This window comes from Strigops habroptila, chromosome 9, assembly GCF_004027225.2.
Source record: "Strigops habroptila isolate Jane chromosome 9, bStrHab1.2.pri, whole genome shotgun sequence".
Classification (NCBI taxonomy): Eukaryota; Metazoa; Chordata; class Aves; order Psittaciformes; family Psittacidae; genus Strigops; species Strigops habroptila.
Window position 1 is genome coordinate 11,173,743 of NC_044285.2, and position 18,872 is coordinate 11,192,614.

Consider the following 18,872-nt stretch of genomic DNA (forward strand, 5'->3'; position numbering starts at 1 on the left):
TTTCACTGCACAATTTGGCAACATCTCAAATGTATGTCTGAACAATACCTAGGCATTGCATCCCCACCTTCCTCATGGCTGCGCTGCCATTCCTGCAGAGAAGTAACTCCGAGCATTCTCACAGCCACATTTAGGGGGACCATGTCCCAGGCGACATGACGGCACCATCTGCCACGGCAGGCAGGTCAAAGGGGGCCGGCCCCTCCTTGGTAGGGTCCAAAGTAAACTGTTATGCATATCAAATAAACAGTGTCATCCCTACTGAGTTCTGCAGGAGCCCTAAACAGGCATTCTTGTAGAGCTAGGTGAAAACAGACATTTGCTCTTCATGAAGCACCATCAGAAATATGTAGCAAGAATAAACCTCATCTGCACATAGACTACACTTCATCCCATGTATTCTGATCTGTGGAGAGATCACTGCGAGCCAGCCACAAAACATACCTAGTTCTTCACACCCAAGACTCATTAGCATGTTTTTCCATCCCTAAAGCTGTATTTCAGAAACACTAATAAATCATAATTTAAGTCTTCACAGAATTTTACATACTTTAAAAGCATTCCTATAAGGCTGCTGTTATCTTCAATTTAGAGACAGCACAGATATCTGCATGATTTGTTCAAAGTCACGTGAATCAGTCATTAAGCTGAAATGAGAATTCAAAATCCTCCCTATTTCCAGTATTGTGGCTTATTTCTCTAAAGAGTATTTAGTCTCAGGGAAACATTTGCAGGGAGAGTTTAAGATCTTTTTAAGATGATGGTAATGAAAAGTGGAATAAAATGATACTAAAACCAAAGTAAAAATGGGTCTGAACAGTAGCACTGTGACTCCAGAAAAAAATTGCTTAATCAGATGAAGCAAAAATTTCCTTATCCTACTGTTCTGTGATCCACAAATGCTACTGCCCTCTGCATTTCTATATTATTGTTCCACAAAGTTGTTCCAACAGGACTGGCTAGATCAGGTCATCATTTGCAAATAAAAAGTATCATGTAGACTGTAAGTCCTAAGCTGTCACCTACACTATTCAATAATCAAAGTTATGTATTTAATATAGTGATTAAAAAAGTAAAGCTCAAACATCAGGAGATGTTTCCTTTGATTTTGCCCACCCCAGGCAAAAAAATAAACCCTAGCCAAGAAGGGAAGTGCATATAATGCCTGTTAGTAAGGAGTTGTCAGCTAACTAAAATTCATTAAAAGGCTTGGATCAGAATAAAAATATAGAATATATTAACATATATTAATGTCTCTGTGCGTCAAACCAATGCCACTTCTAGCTCTGTATCTTGTACCTGAAAGCGAGCTCTTAGTATGAACCAGAGGACAATTATTCGGGGTATTTCCCCAGAATGTTATTTTTTGATAAAAGAGACTTCCTGAGTTGAATGAGAATTTTGCTCACTTAGTTCTCAACAATGGATTTCTTATGTATGAACTTGTCCAGACTCCCTTTTAACCCGTTCAAACTTCTAACATGTAGAACATCCAGTAACAAGGACTTCTACAACTCGTTAGGTGAAGAATCATCTCCTTTTGTTGATTATTAACATGACTAGCTTCATTTAATACTTTTTAGCTTTTATAATGTGAGGGCAATGAAGAATTGATTCCTATCCACTCCATCCACTCCGTTCATCATTTTATGGGCCTCTATCACTTCCTCCTTAAACTGCCTTTTTCCAAAGAATCCTAGCTGACTTTTATGGAGGTCATTCTGTACCTTTGATCATCCACGTGGCCTTTCCCTGAATCTTTTCCAGTTTAATGTCTCAGTTGGTCAGGAGTTGGTTGGTCAGTTGGTCAGTTCTTCTCAGGAGAAGAAAGGAGAGAGGCAGACTTACATCCTTTCTTAAGACTACCTTAGAGAAAATGTCACTGTTTCTTTTGCTATTTTTATGTGGCAAATGAGCCACATAAAATGTGTGTTAATTAGTGTTGATATAGACATATCGTAATGCCACCTCAACCAGTTCAGCACTACTATTCCGTGTCTTTCACTGAGGTTACTGTCCTGACACCATAGTCGGTCAACAGGAGAGATTATGAGTGACCATGTCAGCCACACCTGTGCGAAGTCCCTTTGTTTAAACCTGCTTTGCAGTGGCATGGCTAAAACAAATCGTTCCCTTCTGCTGATTGTAGTGAGGTCTGTAAACATGAGCAATAGTAAGCAGGGAAGTTGGGATGGAAAGTTAAATATCTAAACTTAATCTACAATACCCTGAGCTATTTTGTATACTTGATCTGTTCAGCCTCTGAATACGGGAGAGAGATAAGGATAACATGACAGCAGTAGTAGCTGGTAGGTGAGTTAAACCTTGAAGTCTCCCTGGTGATCTGGCAAGAAATACTAAATATTGCAGCTCTTGAATGCCAGACCCAATATTATAAACACAAACGCAAATAGTACTTTTATAGTTGTTGGCAAGTACACGTGCCAGGTTGGCTGTGCTTCACTGGGAGATAGACGTTCAGTATCAGTGAGTTGCATGATTAGGGGTTTTTGTCGTTTATCCAGCAAGAGAAGATGCAGCACATTAAATGAGAATACCCATAATGAAAACAATACAAAGCAACAACATTAGGAGTAGAATCTCAGTGCATACAAATCACCCACTTGCCTAATAAGCACTTAAGCATAAGAAATATATGTGAAGTAATTACTTAAGGAAGCTGCTGTCTCTCAAGATTTCAAAACAGAACTCTCAGGTTTTAGACAACTTTAGTTGGAGCATTTGGAAAAATCTGAAGCAATGTACAAAATGTATTCTTTTTCAGGCTGTTCCTTGTCAGAAGTTTGATTCTGAACGTATCCTATTGCAGGAGGCAGTGCCTACCAGTTTGTCTACCAGGCAACTGGCCCCATGTGCAGACCTAGGCTAGCCTTTGATCTAAGAGCTCTACTAACTACCTCTGCTTTTTGTTTGAAGCAATTTAAGGTTCTTCCTGATAAGAAGCAAGTCAATCTTGGGTTACAAAGGAAGAAATTACTACCACTTAAATCTGTTTTATCTTTGAGCCACAAGATTTCCTATCCAGCATGCAGAAAGTCTGATCTGGGAAATCATATTAGTGGAGATACTATTTACTCTGACAAAGAAGGGTTGTGATGTTTTATTATTAGTTGCCTTATGTGTAGTTATTCTAGATGGAGAGATTTCTTGTAATATGAACTCATCAATAGCTCTGCATCATGTTACCTTGTTTTGGATTTTTAATGGAAAAAGTGGGTTTTCAGAAAAACGATACTTTTCACTCGTACATATTGTTTTTCTGCTTGTTTACGTTTCAGTATGAAACACCTAAAATTCAGGTTTTGCTTTTCAACAGAGTATTTTTGATCTTTCAAAAATGTTGAAGAACTGATAAAAGAATATTTTTCTGACTGTTTCCAGGCACAATCCAGCATTGTGTTAAATTGGCCATAGATACCCTGATACTTCAGCAGCATGATAAATTATGAACCACCCAATATTGGTCTGATTCTCTGTTGCCCCATCATTTATTTTAGTTTCTCTCAGTTTAATGTTATTGAAAATGAATATGAAGGCATAAATGTACAAAGGTATTTACGTATCTGAGGAATAATGACAGTGAACAGATGATCAATTACTTACAAAAAAATTCCTAAAAATGTAAACCTGAAGAATTATATGAGTGAGAACAGATAAGGGAGTTTCACCTTTAATAGTCCCCTTGCTCACTAAGAGGCCAAGGGCTAACTGCTCTGATTTTCACTCCTGCAATGGGTCTGGACAGTATGTAAACTGTGACAGAATTTGTCCCTATATAACTGTCACTGTCAATATATTCTATCCCAGTGATCAATCCCCTTCAATCTCACATAGACCTTTAAAGAAGTAAATTTGTGTAAGATTAAACCCCTTAAAAGAGTAAGACAATTAGTGAGTAGGAGACAGGCAAATATCTGTTAGTAAAACAGAATTAGTGTTGCTTAGTATTTTTTTGGAACAGTTCACCCTGCATTACCCAGAAACTTGATATATACAAATCCATAATGACAGCAGCCAAAATAAAGCAACCTTCTCTATAAAATGATAATATTAAATTACATCTGCCTTGGTGGTTTTACGTAAGTTCATTTTGGCCCAAGTTAAACATGCTACATTTTCTATATGTAACAACACAGGAGTAGTGAGAGCTAGTCTTTAAAAATAAAAAAACCCCACAATTTTCTTCCTGTTTTAAGTTTTGTTGTTTGTAAAGGGAAGCTCCATGAAGAAAACACATTTGTAAATACGAGCTAATTTTAGACTGTCATTTTCAGTGCTCCAAAGTCTCTTCAGCATGCAATTTTAAGTAACTGGAGTATGTAAGTATCTATTGAGCCTTAAGTCCCATGCATACATTCACTCTCTCTACAGCAACACAGTAATGGTTCCCCAATGCGCATTCATTAACATTCTGGCCAGTTTAATCTAAAAAGTCAGACTCAGTCTGTTGTCTCCCTTTACAACAAATAATGTTGATCATTTTATGGCAAATTTAGTGTAGATTTTCTGTGAAATTCTACAGGGTTTGGTTCACAGCACACAAGAGAAGAATCATTTATAGATAAGGATGTGCATTTTACATTCGGAAGAAAACATTCTCCATCACTTAGGGAATATTTAGAGTCTAGTTAGATGGTAATTTTTTTTTTTTCAATCTGTGCACATTTTATACATATGTATAGACATGCAAAAATAACTTCTGAGCTACAAGGCACTATGTTTTATTTATTAAGGTATAAAAAGATGCCCAAATTTTGAGGTTATTTTTATCACCAGGAATGTCCTTATTTTTAATATCTGGTCTTGACTAGGAATAGATTGCTGGAAGTTGCCATCTGCTTCCAGTTTGCATACAAAATCCCAATTAGCTGAACCTCATATATGTTTTGCAAGGTAATTATGCTTACTTTTTTCCAAAATGGGAAAATATTTGTCAGATAGTATCTGGATGTCCTCATAAGCACAGCAATCTTAGCTTGACTTCGTCTGCCCTCTAACATGCTCAAATAGAAGGTTATCAATTTGGTTGATGAGAGATTATGGCCTTTGATTACCGCTGCTCCAAAGTACTCTGTTTTTTCTTGATTACAAACACACATAGTGAAACTTACCAAGTTAAAAACCTCTCAGTTTTAATTCCACAGGGAGAAAGGAACTTTAACATTTCTCAATATTAACAGTACTTTAAAATACAGTATCTATGTCCAATTTTTGTTTAAGCAATTTGAGTTTTGCACATAAATAACCTGAGCGCGCATCTATCAAACATTTTTGATGCAGCAATATTATAAAATAATCCTAACTTGTGTTACCAGCAACATCATACTATCAATATGAATACTCACAGATTTTCTTGCCAGAGAGCTAGATATTAAAGCCCTACTGCACAGTAGAAAAATTATTAGGAATTGGTAAAGTATTCAATTAAAGCTTTTATTATAAACAGGCTTCAGTAGAAAGCACTCCAGTTAGCCTATCTGTTCTCCCACTGAAATCAATGACGTTACCAGGTATGGTAACTATTTAAATATTGTTTAAATATGTTTAAATCATAGAATCATAGAATGGCTAGGGTTGGAAAGGACCTTAAGATCATCTAGTTCCAAATCTCACACTCAAATTCATCTGAGCCATAGTGTGAGAAAATTGAAGCCAATGGACACTGTGCCGTTACAGATTAGATTTGGTTCCTTTATCATTCTGACTTAGATTTTTCTTAGTCTAGATAGAGCCAAATATAATTCAACTTCCTATGTGCAACATCTCACATTAAATTAAATAAACCCTATTTGCTTTTGATCTATTTTTCCCAGTAAGTATGTGCACAGTTGCCCTTGAGCAACAGAAAAAATGTTAGGGGTGGCTGGACAGAACTTAGTGCCACAAGATTTAACATTTGGACAGCAACATTATCATCACATCTTTCAAGTAAATCTAGTTACTCAAAAGTACTAAGAGATTTTCTGTACTCATTAATTCCTACCATGAAACACAAAGCTCAGACAATTTAGAACATTATTATATTTCCTTTACAAAATGTGTCGTCTCCTGATGAAAAGTTCTACAAAAGATTGATTTTGTAATAGTAAAATAAAAAATCATTTTTAAATCAAAAGCTAATACTGAGCATTGCTGTTCTTTGAGTGATGCCAACACAGTCTTAGACTGGCATCCTGTTTGGAGGAGAAAAATGGATTCTTTTTAAAGATTGCATTCTAAATTTTCCATCTTGTTACTTGAATGCTATTGCACTGCTGCAACTGGTTAGCACTGCACATCTGGCTGAATTGTCTTGGACTGGTATTTTCCCTAAACTATTGTGTATGTGTGTGATGGGTTTTTAGAAAAAAACCCCTATGCACACTGAAACAATGCCCCATTGCAGACTGCTGCACACAGCAATTAGTGAGAGCACAGTTTTTTTTCCTGATTTTGTTTTCAACATCAAAAAGATGCTATTTTTAAAGTAAGCCACCATGAAATTCTAGCTATCCTTTTACAATATTGTTCATTTTTGTTGTTTTTGGCTCTTAATCTCATAGGCCCAAACTTCACACTGGAAGTGTTATCTCATAAAAGTTCTGAATTTCAGAAACTTTTACTCTGCAGCTACTATTTTAAACTTACATTTATCAGGAAAAAAAAGCATATAACTAAAATATTCTCATAAAAATAGTTTCACAGAAACAAAACAGATAAATGTTCTATTCAGTAAAAGGTCATTTTTTCATAACTTTGGCTACAGAAGCCCTACAATTCAGCCAAATTTGATTCCAGAGCCAAAAGTTTCTATGTCTTGCTGCTACAAACCATCGTATTAAGATTTTGCAAAGTCCATCAGACTAATGAGGGGCATCTCATCTCTTTTCTCATAAAATTACCACCATGACCAAATATTGTTACTTATAAATACTACCATGTACAGCTTTCGCAACGCTAAAACATTTGGGAAAAAAAAAAAAGGCAGAGGGGTGAGGTAAACCCGTATTTCTCCCTTGAAAATAAACACATAAATATCCAGACCCCTAAAAATGCAAAGTCCTGGTTTGCTTTCTAGTAGAAAGGATCTGGAAAGTCCCTATTTCTAGTCAGCTAAGAATTCCCCTGCCATCGGGGAGCTCCCAGCTGATACACAGCCAGCATTATGGGATCCTGCACAGATCCCATTTGACACCAGCACAGGATGCATTAGGAGCTGCAAAGAAGTGGCCAGAGCACGTTTTATGCTTCTGAGGCCTCACATGCCTAGATTGTTCTAATTTATACTCAGACTAGCACTGCCTTATACAAGGCAGTTCTGCGAGGCTAAGCATAAATTCAGTGCAACAGAGAATCTGGATTTAGCTAGATGTAAGAGGTCTCTAATGCTAAATCATAAATTAGCCAAGAACACTGAACTTGGTTTTACTGTTCTGTAAGATTTGGGGAAATTTAAGAGCCTGGACAAAAGTAACTGCTCTTCAGAGCTGCCATCCTTTGTCTTAACTAGCACAAACAGATCTCTTGGTCTATGCAAGCACACAAAACCTTGGATATGTTCTTAACAGCTCCTATGTTGGCTATTGGAAATTCTCATCTGTACATTAATTGCTCTTTTTTTTTTCACAAGTGCAAAATATTTGGCTGCAGACATCAGGATTTCCTAACAAAAATATGCAATTGTGTCTCTTGTGTTTGTCCAATTACATTTGAGACACAAGATTAACTTTCAGCACATTTCAACCAGCAAGCAAAACAGATTTTGGGCTGATTGAACAGGACACATGAGAAGGAAAGACATTTAGTGGAGTCTCTATCATCTTCCTTCTGTTCCTCCACAAGTTTCTATGAAAATGCCAAAAGGAGGTTTGCACCTTTCTTTAAACAGGTCTGGCATAATGCTGGCCAGTACTCCCAAGCCATGTGTAAATTCAGCTCAAGATACACACTGTATCATTTATTCTTTGAAGAAAGCTGTGCAGTATTTCTTGGAATACTGAAAACCTGGCTTCTGGTTTTCCAAATACAGATTTCTACTATCTAGTAAAACTTGGGCTTTCTGACCTCTATCAGTTTTAAGTATTTTGCAGATACCCAATTTCTGATCACATGCACTCCAGTGATTTGGATCAGTAGTTCCCAAGCTTAGCTCATTTGGTTACCGCCATCAGAGATGGTGCTCACCTGTGGTAAGACCATCTTTGCAGAACCAGACGCTTCTTGCCAGGCCAGGTACACATGTATAAAAAAGCACATCTGTCACTTCCAACCCTCTTACTGCAAAGCTCATTCATCAAAGTGGGATCCTCCACTCCGTTTTCATCTACCATTGCACTATATGTCTCGCCTCACAAACTAGAGCCTCTGTTAAGTGTCCAATCCCTTACTTTCCACACCAACACAAAGCAGTGTGACAGTGACTGTAGCCACACCACACCCCCCCCCATAAAAAAGATGCCCTGCCTCACCAACCCTGCTTCCTTCTGCCTTAACCCTGCCTGATATCTTCCTGAAGCAAGCACTGTGAGCAGCGCAATGTGGGATGGAGCACTTACTGCTGAGCGGATTGCTGCAGCTGCAGCTACATAGAGAAGCAAGTCACAAACTGATCAGCAAAAACCTTCTGTGTGGATCTGTTTACCTCATTGCTCAGATAAGTGCTTGTATACAAGCCCAGTTAACAGCTGCCATCATCATGTACCACTTTAAGTTGGCTTTCTACCACAATTGGGGAACGTCTGCCTTAAACAATAGGCACAAATATGTGTAACAGTCACATTTAGATCTGGTTTTTTCTCTTCCTGACAATGTTCTAATTTAAGATCCTAGTTTCACTTAACCAGATATTTTTACTGGAGAGAACTTCACTCCCATATGGCACCTTCAAGGACCATGACTCCTCCAGAAATTTGTATTACACAAGCCAAATTCTCCTAACAGTTGTACTGCTAACAGGTCACATACTTGGGGTTTGTGTTTAGACTAATGTTTGTTTAAAAAAGTGAAGACTACATTCTGGATTGTAAATATGTTCATTCCAAAAAAAACGTGAAGAGAATAAGGAGAGTCAGATGGAAGAATTTTACCTCTACTTTGTGCTGATTATATAATTTATCAAGAAATTGTTCCACAGGCCTCCAACAGATGCTCTGCTGTTAAAGCCATGAAAAGTCATTCAGGGAGAGGGTAAAGGCCTCGGGGGTGTGGTCCACATGCTTCAGCACATACATCCTCAGTCCTGGCCTGCAAGATAGCACATCTGGTCTAGGCATGGACCTGATGGTTGGCCAAAATACAGGCTTACAATAATGCTCCTTTTTTCAGCTTTAATGTAAGCCTGTTTTCTTGCCAAATTCAAGTCCTGCCAAAATTTGGCCAAAGATGTTTGCTCAATTGTGCAATATCTTAAGTTTATATCCAACAACTCTTTGCAAAAACAATTGTATCGTGTTTTTAATGTTTACAGGCATTAACAATATTTAATTTTAAGTAGAATTTTACTGCTGACACTCTCTTGTTTTACAGTAAATTACCTTAGAGAGGGTTTTTCCATTAGCTCTTAGTGTCACGAGTCCTGCACAGCACACCAAAGCACTGGAGCTAGAAAGACCAGAACTTGGAGGGATGGTTCCATCTAGCAGACAATTCATTCCAGTTGGGTTATTAAGACCAAAATGTTCCTAACAATGAAAAAATAAACAATCTCAGTTTCAAGCACAGACAGGCTCAGGCTTGCAATTATCTGATACTTAGAAAGAGAATCTTTCGGCTGAGTTGCTGGAACCAAGGACCTGCTTCTGGTATAAGCAAAATAAAGCAAAATTTTAATTCTATTCCTTAAGAACAAACCCAATGATAGGGCTTTGCCAAAGGTATGTCTCATACACAAACATGTATGAGCTGACAGAACTGTACCCCAAGCAGAATTCAGTATGGGCTAAACACCCAAGAATTTACCAAGCTTCGTGGGTGGGCTCTGCTCTGAGCTGCCATGGTGACAGTACCAGAGGTTACCAATCACTTTATATCCTACTTTTGTCCTTTTCCCCACAGCTCCTGACGTAAGGCATCCTAAAGAGCTTAAGGGCCACTTCATGCTTCACTTCTAATGCTGGCACGTGGCATCAGGGAGTCGTATCACAGTGATGAGGAACTAGTAGCCATGCAGCTATACTCAAAGCCAGACCTTCCTATCTCATGAAGCACTCACAGGACTGACAATGAGAAAACCACAATGGTACTTGAAGGACACTATGCTTTAGGAGGCACGAAGACATACCTACCAGCAGCAATCGTCTCTGTTATGCTATTTTTAGAATAAAGTTTAAAATACTTTTACATGTATGATGGATATCAAAGATTATAAATTTAATCCGAAGTCATAAATCCTATCATACATACTCTTTTAATTATTCTTTTGTTGCTCTGTGTTCGTATTTATAATCACTTTAATATAAGTTTCTCTCTGTTGTTAGTTTGAAATAAACATGCAGTACTTATTAAAAACTCATTGAATGTATATGGGGGGTATATGAATAGCTACATTCCGATACAGATTTGTATGTCAATAAACCATGTTGCAATGTGAATAATCAGAAAAAATAGCAGTATTTCTATAAAGAAATGCCAGCTTTCAAAAAAATATCTACTTTTCCTGAAACAGCTTCAACTGTAAATACCAATGGTAGAGATCAGCAAACACAAAGAGCCTCCTTTAATGTCTTCTGCCATCATTTCGAATTATTTTAAATTTTCCTTTCTCCAAGTATAAGGGAATTCATACCTAAAATACAATTGCTGCCCATGCCCCTTCATGAAGAACACTAGACAGGCTTGTTCAAAAACAGAAAATGCTTGAGTAACCAGAAACTGATCCACAGTTTCTGGATTGTCTTGAATGTGAATCAGGCTTGCAGACTTATCACGCGATGTTTAAATAGAAAACGTACTTCAGTTTCAAAAATGAAAATGGACTTTGCCAACTTCTGCAATAGTTCTGTCCCGAAAGGATAGCATGTTCAACTTAATATAAACAGATTATCCCGCTGGACCCTCTGAGTACTTGTATTTCAGTGTTTCTTAAGTCTGTAACATTTATGCTTCTTTTCTGCCAGCGCTAGAGTCTGCAAACCTGCTTTGCAAATTAACCTTCAAGTATGAAAGCTTGTCCTTAGGAAACAAATCTCAGTAGCAGACTGCAAAATAAATAAAGTCAATTGGTCATGCTAGCCTTAATATAAGAAAGGATATATTGTAAAGAAACCTAATCTATATCTCTACAGTCAATGCAATTTAAATGCCGGTGTTACTGAGCAATACAAAATTGAAAATACTTATGTTACTGCAAACATAAGTCATTTATTGGAGTCTAAACACACGGGCGATGGTCTCTTTAGGAACTGTGGATTGTAATAAAGTGATTTGTGGCACTGATTGTTCCACATATTATATTTTGAAGACTCCTGTGGCAGGTTTGAGGCAGGCTTTGTTGGCTATCTGCAGTCCTTATCTATTGGATCATCCTGTGGGGTGACCTAGATGGCCTATCCACAGGCAACCTTCATGTGTTTTAAAAAGCACATTTACCCACAATTTTGGCTGGCTGTGGTGACCCGTTCCTGACCTAGCCCACATTGCTTATCCCATCTGCCCTTCCAGAAACATCAGTGGATTGACATGGAGCTCAGAAGTCAGCATGTTTTTTCCTCAAAGGGCCATGAATCACCTGCAAACAGCAGGTGAGATTTATAGGAAGCCTCAATTGTGAGTTCAGGCTGCTTCCCAGGACAACACTGACATCAGCACTTGCTTTCACAAGTAGTGCAGTCTTCAAGTCAGTCTGGAGACAGGCTCGCTCATAAAGAAGAAGATAAAGTTCAAATGAAGAGACAGGAAAATGTCTCTGTTCAGTGTTCCTGCCTTTACCGTAATGTGCTGTTTCCTGCATGGCTGCTCTCTTAACTCAGGAAATTTTAAAAATCCCATTCAAATTCCACACAGGGAAATTCTGGATAAGTAATGGCTCTTACTGGAATATTTTTTCTGTATGCTGTTTACCTACTTTTTACACTTTCTTTTGCCTACTGTATGAACCATCTTCACTCTGTTGTTGAGCACAAGTTGTAGGTTTCCAACATTAATGGAAATTAATGTTTTTTAAAATGTTTCCATAGGAAGAAAAGGACTAAAATAGGATTTTGTGTCCTGACAGACTAAGCCTCCAAACCTTTTTGAATGCAAATGCTAATTAAATGATTCCGTTGGAAAGCATTCTTTTTAACTTCAAAATATAAAAATGTCATCTTGATAATGAGTTTAATAGTGACTTTACTAAATAATTATTTGTTATTGCAATTCATGTAATAAAAATGAAAATAGTGTTCTGCAGATATTGTAAACCAAAGCCACTCATAGCTCCTCTTCAAATTTTAACATGAAAATACTTAACTGTATGTCAAGAAAAGCTATAGAATGCAGGGAAGTACTCCGAGGGTGAATAGGTAGGTTTGTTGTATTTTACTTCTACTTAATTTCGTAAGTGAAATGGATTTGGCTTACCTGAATACCCTTCAGTCCACACAGGAAGTAGTTATGCCATTGAGGTTTGGTTTTGTTAATCTGAATGTTATTAACACTAGTACTGAAATCCCTGCAAAACAGAAAAACCTTGAGGCTTTGTCAGTAAATTTAGTTTGAAAAAACATGGCTTATTACTGCCACCTGCTGATGAACAAAAGTATTCCAATGTTCATTTTTTCTGTGCCATGTTTTTCAGAGGTTTTTTACAGATCTTTATTAATCAAATCAGTAAGAATATTTTAGATGGAAGCATAAGAATTTTTGCTTAAGTTATAGACTTTATTAAATAAATTCAGAAAGTAAGCTACCTTTAGTATCCTTAAGGCACCATGCTTTCCATCACATGTGTGTATGTTCTCTTGATCTCTTAGAGAAGTGAAAATCTAAATAATCCTATCTGTCAAACCTAGAAAGAGATAAATACACTTCAGGCTCTCTGGTAATCCTTGCTCAGGAATTCATCTTCATTACCTTTGCTCTGAATAGCACTTCACTAGAACAGGCCTAATCCTGCAAACATATTATTTTTGTTACATGATAAAATAATTTAGTTTAAAATAGTTTATCTATTTCTTTCAGGATAATTCTGATAATGTTCTTTCTACTCCATCTTCATTTCAAAACAATAAAAATGGGAAGCCTGAGTGTTCCTAAAGAAGCTAATGGTAGGATAGGTGCTGTCAAAATGGTGTGATACACAGTGGCCTCGGAGGAGTTAATCACCAACAAGTGTAGATTGTTCAGACATCTATACAGTTGAATGCCCAGTAACTATATCTACCTGATGTCATTATAGCAGATGCTCAACACACAAAGAGGAAAGGCACTGAGAATGTCAAGAAAAGCTAACAAAAAGTTTCAAAAATTGCAGGCTAAGCTGTGCTTTACAGGGCAAGGTCTGCCAAACAATATGAACAGAGGCAGGTGAATTCCCTGGGAATATTTAGGTTTAATAGTAATAAAAAAACTTCAGGAAATTAAGCAGTAGGGGGGATTCTACATCTCCTAAGAGGCTGGAATTTTTCGTTCTTAGGCTAGTCCCAGTCTGTATCTGTACACTATGTAGGTTAGTGATGTGCTGGTTTTATTTCTATCCAACATAGTATTGCTAGTTAATACCTGTAATGAATACCTGTGTGAAGGTGTTTTCATTGCTATGAAGAAATAGTTGTTATAACTATAATATATAAAGCAACTTTACAATAATGTAATTGTCCTCAAATGATGGCTGAAAACTTCACTTTATTCTGGTGCACTTAAAGGCTGAAATTTTTGTGTTATGCAACCCCCAAATCTGACAACCATTGTAAAAATGGCCCCCAGAATCCTGCCTCCTCTTGCTATGGTCTAATGCTAGCTATGCTGTAGTGAGTTACTCCACTTGTACTACCAGTCTACAACCTATTCCTAGCTCAGTGTTACATGACAGATCGCACACTCTAAGTAACAACTCAGAATGACCATTCCGTCAGTTATACATTCAATTTCAGCATTCAATACTATGCGGAAATAGCAGAGATTGGTGTCTTTCTATCTGAACTGTTCAAAATAGTGCCACTTCCAGGATTTTATCAGCAATGCAGCATCCAAGAATTGTATAAAGTTAGTGTCAGACATTACTGGGGTTTGTAGAGTAACACAAAGACCTGAAAGGGAGTATTGAGATTACAATACAAGGAAAGTTTGAGAATAGCTGTAAATTCTTCCAATTGGAGATTCATGTGTATTTAGAACAATATCCCAGAGAATAAACAACATTTTGCTTATGGCTTTTAAATATAATAATATTTAAAAAACCCCACAGAAGTACTCGCAAAATAGAAAATACTTGTCAAAAGTAACAAAGATTTAAAAAGCCCTATGTATGCTTACGACTGTTTTCTTCAACAATCCTGTATTATTGTAAAAAAGCAAGGCTGATGGAAATCAATGTGTAAAAGTGATTAACACAAATCAAATTGGAAGTCCTCTTTCCCTCAACAAAGTTCTAAAATATTTTATCTTTGTAATTCTTTTTATATGATCAGACAAACTAAAACTGCAGTGAACAAGAAGACATATATTATGATTGTATTTGCTGGTTCTCAAGATAAAATAATGTCGTCTTAAAATGCATTTTGCTCATTTCTGCAATCCTCTCATAGAAAATCAAAGAAAAATTGGCTTTGATTTTGGCATGTTTCATATGGACATAATTCACACAAACACAGATTGCGGAACTGTCAAGATCCCCAGATCCTTTAAATCTATTTTTGGTTATGACATTCAGTTTGTTGTAAAAACCAATTCATAAATGCCTAAGCTTTATCTTAAATCTGTAAATCTTCAGGCTTGCCTTTAATCCTCCTACTGGAAAGTAGGCAGCTTGCTCTCAGGACTTTATAATAAAATAAAAAATTGGGAAAAACATACCCATAAAGTAAAAATCTCTGATATTGTCTGTTCCAGCCTTTCTGTTCTAAAGGATTCTTGGGAAAGTTTGCCCCTCCTCTAAGGCTATAGATGGAAGCATTCCAATTCTTCCGTATAATTAGATGAGTTTTTCAAGTACTGTGAAAAAAACCATGTGGCTGAGGTGGTATTTACTGCTTGAATAGTAATTAATCCTTATTTTTTTGGAGAACAGTTTGGTTCTTTCTCACAGAACCTCATTGTCTTTTCAACCTGTCAGTTTCTCTGCTCGAGTCCTCTGGGGAAAAATAAAATAAATCTGAGGTTTTTAAAAAAAGATTTTCATATTTTGCCACGAGGTGGAAACTGATTGGTCATCATCAGCCTCTGGTATTTCTGAAGGTATTTTGAGAATTATCACGTCAGATATTCTCTGCACAAGTATTTCTCAATTACAGAGATGTTATGTGAAGGAGAGGTATCAGAAACTTCAAAAGACTAACTTTTGAATACTGTTTTAGCCCAAATAACATAAATGGCATCTGATCAGTTGGGGTGATTTATGATGAAAAACACATGGGTGTTTTTTCTTGCAACCTGTTCTTTCTCCTGTTTTTCCTAAAAGTCAACATGAACTATCAAGGTGGAAGCGGGCTACAGAACTGTTAAACATTTCACCAGTTCACAACACAAAAATGAAATAGGAAATAGTGATTCTGTGGAGGCTTATAGTTCTTGTTCACCAAAGGCCTATACATATGCATTCACCACAAGCATAAATCTACCAGCGTAACATGCTGGGAAAAAAAGACACACTGTCAACAGTATTGTTATGCAGTGTAACATCCAAAGTGTTGAAAAATATTTCTTTGTTATGAAATTATGGACATGTTTGAGCTTTGTTTTTAAGCAACAGAGTCTCAACAAAACAGAGATGCTTAATGCTGTATTCTGAGACCTCTTCTTGGTTTATGGTTTAAAACATACAATTTCAAACTGAAACAAGGGCAGATATAAAAATACAGTGACTGTGCATATAGCCTGAATTCAAAGGCTGTAATTCTAGATTTGGTAGGAACTATGTACCTTAGGAGAATGCCATTTCAACTGTGATGTAGTGTGCCAGAGCTTAAAGACCAAGTAAAAATGTTTACCTTTTGGTTACTGCTTTATTTAGTATCCACTATGACAACTTTTCCTAATCAAAGCTATTATAATTCTGGCATCGCCTCTTGCAGAATGGTTTTGCAATACAGCTTAAGCCCTGTTGGGAGGTTGCTATTAAAGAAAGAGGAAGGTCCCACTCATATCATACATTTCCTTTCCCCCATTTCACCACTGCATGTTCCCACTATTTACCCCAAGTCAGCTTTAGTGCTGAGTGCATGGCAATTCAATTCACTAAAATGACACAAAATTAACCAAAAAAAAATTAAGCAAAAAAAAAGGAGTGAATAGTGCACTTTAGCTTAAGATCAAACAAATACTACATGTCGTAAAAGGCAAAGGGTGAATCAGTGTTAGAAGCAAGGAAAGGGAGACTAGGGGTAAAATGAAGCAAGCCATGACCTTTTTGCAGTGACAAACTCTCAAATCAGCCCAGCTATAATGTGAAAACAGACACCACAAAGTGAGTGAAAAATATTTGAGTATTTATAGTTATCGCAGAAGTAACAATTCAACTGCACTAGTCACAGACAGAAGCTCAGAACATGCTGTTACAACAAACTGAGCTTTAAGCAGAAATACATGCTCAAATAGTTGGCTTAAGAAAAATGGCTTCAACTACGCTTGTGCTGATTATGATTTTTGCAAAATGCCTACAAAAGTTCATGTGGATGAATGACCTCATCTGAACTGCCATGCAACTACACAAATACCAGTCTGTTACAAGGAAGGAGGCAGAAGAATCTGGCTGAAGTTGAAAAGAATGGCGGGATTATTTCCCTATGTTCAGCACTTGTGAGACCATAGCTAGAAAACTGCGTCCAGTTTTGGAGTTTCCCATTACAAGAAAGACATGGCAGACTGCAGGGAGTCCAGCAGAAGGTGATCAAGACAGTTACAAAGGATCTCCAAAGGTCCCTTCCAGCCCAAATTAGTCTATAATTCTGCAAACAAGCAGCTGTGGAGGAAGTGGAAAAGAGGGAATACAGAGTTTTTGAGCCAGGATTGTTGCTAAAGCTGTTGTGAAAATACAGCCCCAGGTCCTCCAGAGCAGGGGAGTGTTAGCTTATATATGCCCTAATTGATTACAAAACATTTCAATCCCTTCTCCAGGGGAAACTGAGCTGCTGCCAGTTATGGGGATTACATCAAGAAAGATGAGCTAAGAGAAGGGAAGACAGGACTGCACTTTTAGAAAGGTTGAAAAATCAGAGGTCTCACAAGAAAAATCTGAACAGGTGGGAGACAAAAGTAGCAAACCTATTGCTCTAAACTAATATGCACAGCATAGAGTCAGTGGGATTCCATCTGCTTGTATCGTTCATTTTACACAATTAAACTTTATATTGCAATGGAAGTTTGTCAGATCTGAAAAGTTAACCTGAATTGCAATTGCATAAGAAGATCCATCAATATATGTGAATAAAGAAAGTAATTACTTACAAATACAATGAATTGGTATTTGCCAGGTGCACAACTTGAGTTTTTACAGGTTCTACTGCAATCAGTATATCTTGTTCTATAGCCATAGGGAGCACAGCATAACCACAGTAGTCTATATGTTCTCCTACCAAAGAAACAGACGATTAAAATATTTTGGAATAATTCTTCCTAGAATAGCAAGGCTTCTACAGGGCTTCGGTGTTGTTTACTGTATGAGACAATTTCTCAGTAGAGTCTCAACTTTTATGATTAAAAGTTTGGGGTGCATTTCCTCTATTTCATGTTGTCGAACAAAAGTTTTGTTCTTGCTTTAGTAATTTTATCTATTGCATCTGTTTGTAGATGTTCATGTTCTAATATTGGCTAATAAAAATTTAAAAAAACCCCAAACACTACATAAATTGTTGTCCAGTAATGAGAACAGCCACATTATTTGTGCACTGTTGTGACAGTACAAAAATTCAGTCAAATCAATTGCATTTAACTGATGACTGGAAGAGATAAAGAAAGCATATGACTCCTCATGTGATCTCTGCTCATGTGAGTGATTCCCCAGCCACCAGATAAGGTCTGTGGTGGAATTTCCTCCCCACCCCCACTGAATTTCTGGACCTTTATACAAGAAAATAATAATTATATTTAAACAACCATTAATACAGGTGTGTACAACACATACATATTGTTGTAAACATCCTCTCTCTTAGGAATAATTCCCAGTTAGTATATGCTGTCTATTTAATCTATATGGTATGTTCACACAACACCAAGATAAAAATTATCATTAATTGCACAATGGAGTAATTAATTTTTAAAACTCTGTTTTGAAGGATCCTTTTACTTAAAATGTCTTCAAATGTGTAGGGTTATTTTCAGAGTATACAAGAAATTGAGCTCTAGAGAGAGCACAATCCTAACATGGATAGAGAAATCTCAAAAATAAGGCTACCACAGAAATAAATAAGTCCTAAATACAAAACAATTGTGTCTCTCCAGTCTGCCAGTGAATCACAACCAACTATTCTAAGTTCTGTGGACACATCTCTACAGAAGAGTAAAGAAGAGGAGATTACGGTAGAATCATTTCATGCTTTATCATATATATTGCTGTGTGGCTGGTTATATTAGGTAACTTAAATGGAAGAGAAAAAAATTTACCAAGTTAATTTGTGGATGCCTTGTTCATCAACTATTTGCCATCAGCTGGAAAGAAGCTTCTCCAATTTTCAAAACTGTCACTACTATCTATAATATTTTTTTTCCAAAACTGATATTTGAGTGTGCAGCTGTTTATA

At 36.9% G+C, this 18,872-nt stretch overlaps 1 protein-coding gene across 7 annotated transcripts in view; it reads right to left on the bottom strand.

Moving 5' to 3' along the window:
- The window catches only part of GALK2 (galactokinase 2), a 49,759-nt gene that overhangs the window by 27,218 nt on the left and 3,669 nt on the right, over positions 1 to 18,872 (bottom strand). Inside the window, exons 3-5 of one of the 7 annotated variants that reach the window (XM_030498173.2) lie at positions 17,581 to 17,704; positions 12,559 to 12,649; positions 9,534 to 9,680 (exon numbers count right to left, since the gene is read on the bottom strand). In XM_030498173.2, the coding sequence (XP_030354033.1) occupies positions 9,534 to 9,680; positions 12,559 to 12,649; positions 17,581 to 17,704 (362 nt within the window). The remainder of the gene's footprint in view (positions 1 to 9,533; positions 9,681 to 12,558; positions 12,650 to 17,580; positions 17,705 to 18,872) is intronic. The other 6 variants (XM_030498170.1, XM_030498171.1, XM_030498176.1 and 3 more) reach the window with 6 other exon arrangements.